This window comes from Arachis ipaensis, chromosome B02, assembly GCF_000816755.2.
Source record: "Arachis ipaensis cultivar K30076 chromosome B02, Araip1.1, whole genome shotgun sequence".
NCBI lineage: Eukaryota > Viridiplantae > Streptophyta > Magnoliopsida > Fabales > Fabaceae > Arachis > Arachis ipaensis.
Genome location: NC_029786.2, coordinates 33,120,084 through 33,125,345, shown reverse-complemented (window position 1 = coordinate 33,125,345; position 5,262 = coordinate 33,120,084). Strand labels below are relative to the sequence as shown.

Genomic DNA, 5,262 nt, shown 5'->3' with positions numbered 1-5,262 from the left:
TTGTGAAAAAATTATTGTAAATAAAAAATTATATATTACAAAAAAATCGTTGTCAAAAGTTATAGAAGACAAGGGTGTTAAAACCGTTGTCAAATATGATTACATAATGGAAATGGTATTAAAATCGTTGCCAAAACACAACTCCAATGGTAACACTTTAAAATCGTTGTCTTAGATTACTATAAAATGGCAACGGTATTAAAATCGTTGCCGAAAAACGACACCAACGTTAACGCTTTAAAACCGTTGGTTATGTGAATAATAAAACTACAACAGTTTAAAACCGTTGCCTATCCAGTTACGTTATTAAACCGTTGGATCATTAATAATAATAGTTCTAAACCGTTGCTTATCGAGTAACGGTTCGAAACCGTTGTTTAAAATTTCCTATCAAAACCGCTGTCTGTGCAAGTAACTGTGGCAACGGTTTTTTTGTTATCGTTGCCTTAGGTAAAAAACCGTTGCCTATGAGCATTGGTAACGGCCGCATATACCACAGGTCAAAAACCGTTGCTAAAGCATTGCCTAAAGTTTTAGGAACGGTTTTTTTATCTACGACAACGGTTTTTTGACCATTGCGAAAATCCATATTTGTTGTAGTGGATGTTTCTTGTAGTTTTAGAGGACTATTTTATTAAAAGTGATTATGTTAGTTTTATGATTATTGAAGTTTAAATTAATGATGATTTATTCTATTAGTTTGAACTATTTATTAGAAGCCATTTTAATAGGCAAAATAAAATTGATTTTTATAATTATTATTATCATTTGAATTTGGATTAATTAAGATTATTATATAATTTTGCTATAATAAGATATTTTACATAATTGATTCTATTATAACTAGAGTAACTTTATTAATGCTTCATAATATATATTTTATCTTATAATTATTATGTTACTAATGTTATATATATATATATAATTACTTGTGTTTTAATATATCTATCTTTTGTAATTATCCGTTTAAGATATTTATAACTTGAATCGCGAATCAGTAGTTTTAGGACTTGACACCTAACCCAGCCGTGATACATAATCATCATTTGTCACTTAATCATCATCTAATCTCATCATTCTCTTTCCATCACTGAACCATTTGGAGAAAAAGAAAAGAAAGAACCAAGAGAGAACATGAAACCTGCATAGCCGACTTTCTTCTGAGATCGATTTTTTGAAATTCGTAACTCTAATAAAAAATTTAAACTAATTAAAGTATTCGTCTCTTTTTCTTCTTTACAATGATAACCCTTTCTACGGAGAGGAATCAACGGTAACACTGCTAATCTTTCATGCATAATTCGGCTAAGTGAGAGCAAGTGGTGGAGTAGCCGATTTTTGACATTTTCTTCAATTTTTTGATAAAAAATCTATCTTAGTACTTAGATTTTAGTGATTTTCATACGAAAGAAGGATTTAATAATTTTGTGATAATTAAATGTATTTTTTATGTATGATTAATAAATTTATATTTAATATTGAAAATTGAATAATTTTATGTTTGAATTTTGATAAAACTTTGTTGATTTTGTGGCTTTATGTTTCGGTTTCAAAGAGACGGCCAAAACCAAACGGTTGAGCTACGTTTTAGGGTTGTTCTTTGAGCTTTGATATTGATAAATTGATAAGATTAGTCGATTATAACATATAGATGTAAATTTGTATAGAATTAAAGAGATTTTTTTTGTTTATGTGCATTTTTTGACACATGTCTTTTCTTATGAATGGAAGTTGGTTCCCAACTTAGTTTTGGAGTCTGAATATGAAGGAAGTCTATTTATTAATATTTTTCAGCTTGTTCACGGTTTACCTACAAATATATATTAAAATTTGGCTTTTATACATTTTCTCAAAACAATTGTAGTATTTATTTTATTCTATTAATTCAAATAACTCATAACTTTTTTCCATTATTTTATAATAATTTTAGTCTCAGTTAAATATACATTTTACATTTTTTCTATAAGTATATTAATAAATTCAAATCACTACAAAAAAAAGAGTTTAAAATGGCATTGACATTACGGCGGTTTTAAAGAACCGCCGTAATACCCGGTTATTATGGCATTTTTGGTTGCTGCAATAATTAACTTTGTGTTTGCTGGCGGTTCTGGGTGATTATGGCGGTTTTGAACCGCCGTTTTCACACATATATAAAACAAAAGAATTGCAACCCTAGCCTTAAACGAAACACAGTATAACGGTGCTCTCGATCTTCCTTCTCTCTCCCTTCGCTCTCGATCTCCGACAACGCTGTTCTTCCCTCTCGACTTCTCCTCTCTCCACCGGTTATGATTTCTCTAGGTACTTCTCCCTCTCCGCCAGTTACTAATTTATTTCTCTGCAGCTCCCTCTCAAGTTCTCTAGGTACCTCTCCCTCTCCGCCAGTTACTGATTTCTTCATTTTTGGGGGTTTTTGTTTCTCTGCAGCTCCGCGATCAGAGCTTGTGTTGAAGTATTCCATTGACGTTGGTGTGGGGGTGATTGACGCCGATCGGGTCTTGTGTTCAACTAGTCGACGATATCAGATCTTGGATTGACGGTAAATTCACTTTCTCTTTCCTTATGTATTTACTTCGATGCATGTGTCAATGGTTCAATTGCTGCCACTCTTATTATTGTTTTGGATTTTTCTAGTTAATTCATCCTGCTATTTCTTAATATAGTGAATTGATGAATGAGTTCAGACTGAATAAGCTTAGTGAAGTAGGGCTCTGCGTTCTTATTGCTTGAGATTATCCTGAAAAAATAGATCATTAACTCTTCTTCTTGAATGATGTTGGGGCTGGAGTTTTTCTTTATTTGGTTTTTGGTTTCCTCTGCTCCTATACTTTGTTCCTGGCATTCTGCTTGGGGAATTTCTGAGCAACTTATTGGTCAGGGTTATGATATTTGGTAAATATGCTTCTTAAGTTTTTTTCCTTATTTTCCTGATGATGGATAGTTTATGTGCTAAGTTTATTCCTGGTTGATTTAAGTGGTTCTTACTTTGTGTGCCTGATTATTGTCATGTTCTTTTGTTTCATTGTGATTTCTCTTGGGATATTGTGGAGTATTGTGCAGATTTCTCATTGTTGTGTTGGTTTTAAACTTCAACTCCTTTATGATTTGGGTCAATTTGCCGGGTTAGATTCTTTGGATTAATCATGTGTTACCATTGTGATTTTTAATTGGGTTATGGCCAAATTTGATGAAATTGTAATTTCTGATGGTCATTTCCTGCTCCTTGATTGTGCCTGTCATATTGTTTCTGGACTTTCCTTGCCTCTAAATGTTAGCAGAGCTATTTAAATATATGCTGGAACATCAATGTCATCCTAATTTGTTGCTGCATTTTCCCTCATCTCTTCAGGCTTTGCTTTTGCTTTTAGGTTTGAAGTTTCCTTATATGATCCTTCTCTACTTTGCAGTTTGCTGAACTGATACAGCCTATTGAGGAAAGGATACACAATGTTAAAACTTTCATAAAGGTACAAAGGCAATGTTTTCCTTATGTTCTTACACATAATTTATCAAAAATAATCTCCTCTATTTCATGTACTTTTCTTACACAAATAAATAAATAAGTTTACTAGGTACATGAAAAATCTAATCTGTGTTGCAGTTTTTGAGCTTATTAACTAGTCAAAATTTGACATTAATTATAGTTGTTGCTGTTGCACTCAATTGCAAACTGATTTTAATAACTCACTGCAACTTGAATGCTTTCAAATGACATATTGTAAAAAGATAAAAAGAAAAATGAAATAACTAACTTATTTTAATAACTAGTCAATTTTAAAGTGCATTCTATTTATTTTGCCCTCTGTTTTATGACTTTTTTTCTACCTTTAGTTATTAGCTTATTACTCTCTGTCTCTATTTTGTTTAAGAATTTCTAGCTTTATCTTTTCTTTACCCCTCTTCTTTTTAAAGAAAAAAAAATCTTTTCTTTTGTTCTTTATTCGCCGCTTGTTAGTAGTGGTGAGCGAATCTTCAATCTTCAATCTATTTCTTTTGTCTCTTCGTTTATATACGGTGTATTATTTTGATATTTTTTAATATAAATTGGAATTTATGTAGCATACGTTCATGCTATATTTTATTCAATAATAAAAAAGGTATTTTATTCATTTGAATTCTTAATTTAAATTGGAAGCAGGTTGTGAGTTAGAGTTTTAGAGACAAATGAAGTGCTTGAAGAGTTCCCCTCCTTCTTGGCTCTTATATCATTGCAGCTGAAAACCATAATCCAGGAAAAGGCAAGAGAGTTAATGATATTTTGTAATGTTTCAAGTACTACTAGTGTTGTAATAATTTCTTCTTTGTTGTTTCTGCTATGATGTTCTAAATATGTACTTGTCTGGTACTGAAATGATTGTTTTTTATTTTTGTGTTCTCTTTGTCTTCCCCACTTTTAAATCAACACAATCATGTTATATATATATGGAGTTGTTGGGGGATATTAATTATTAATTATTAGATGGAACAGTGATCACATGCGAATTTTTTGTTACATAGGTTTTTCTCTCTCTAACCATATAGTCATTGGAAATAGATATTTAATAAGCCATTTTATATATTAGAGATAATCACAACATTTTGCCTAGCAGATTAACTAAACAAAAGGAGAATTATAAATTGTTTTGTATATTTGCATTAACTTAATTATTTGATCAATTATTTAATTTTTCAGTTTATTTGCATTAACTGAATAGAATAAATGGATTGCATTGTATGAAGAAAAGTTAGTCACGTAAAGTATGGACCATGTAATTATGATAAGATAAAGACCAAATCTAGCGGCAATGACAATATTCATATTTAAAATGCTTGAAACGGCTTTAATTTGCTTTAAATTATTTCACCAACTTAGCTACAGGGTCTATTCTTTTAATCTTGATGCACATTTTAGATTATATTTATTAATTATTGATTTAATATATTATGCAGATATGCCAAAGCAAAAGAGGTACAAGAATTTACTTAAAGCAGCAGCAGCTGCAAATTCTTCACAAGACAAGTTGGCAGCTTCAAATGCATCACAAGTCAAGTCCGCAGCAGCTGCAAATTCCTCCCGAGACACATTGGCAGCTACAAATTTCTCCCGAGACAAGTCGACAGCAGCTGCAAACTCCTCTCAAGACAAGTCGGCAGCAGCTGCAAATTCCTCCCGAGACAAGTCGGCAGCTTCAAATTCCTCCCGGGACAAGTCGGCAGCAGCTGCAAGTTCCTCCCGAGACAAGTCCGCAGCAGCTGCAAGTTCCTCCCGAGACAAGTCGA

The 5,262-nt window shown here is 31.9% G+C and overlaps 1 protein-coding gene and 1 long non-coding RNA gene across 2 annotated transcripts in view; both read left to right on the top strand.

The window, feature by feature from the left end:
* Positions 2,205–4,241, top strand: LOC107625229. Its single transcript, XR_002357339.1, has 3 exons — positions 2,205–2,288; positions 2,457–2,542; positions 4,142–4,241. It is a non-coding gene; the product is annotated as an uncharacterized LOC107625229 (long non-coding RNA).
* LOC107627156 (uncharacterized protein ECU03_1610-like) overlaps positions 4,935–5,262 on the top strand; it is a 516-nt gene continuing 188 nt past the window's right edge. Inside the window, exon 1 of the mRNA XM_021116904.1 lies at positions 4,935–5,257. Within this exon, the coding sequence (XP_020972563.1) occupies positions 4,935–5,257 (323 nt within the window). The remainder of the gene's footprint in view (positions 5,258–5,262) is intronic.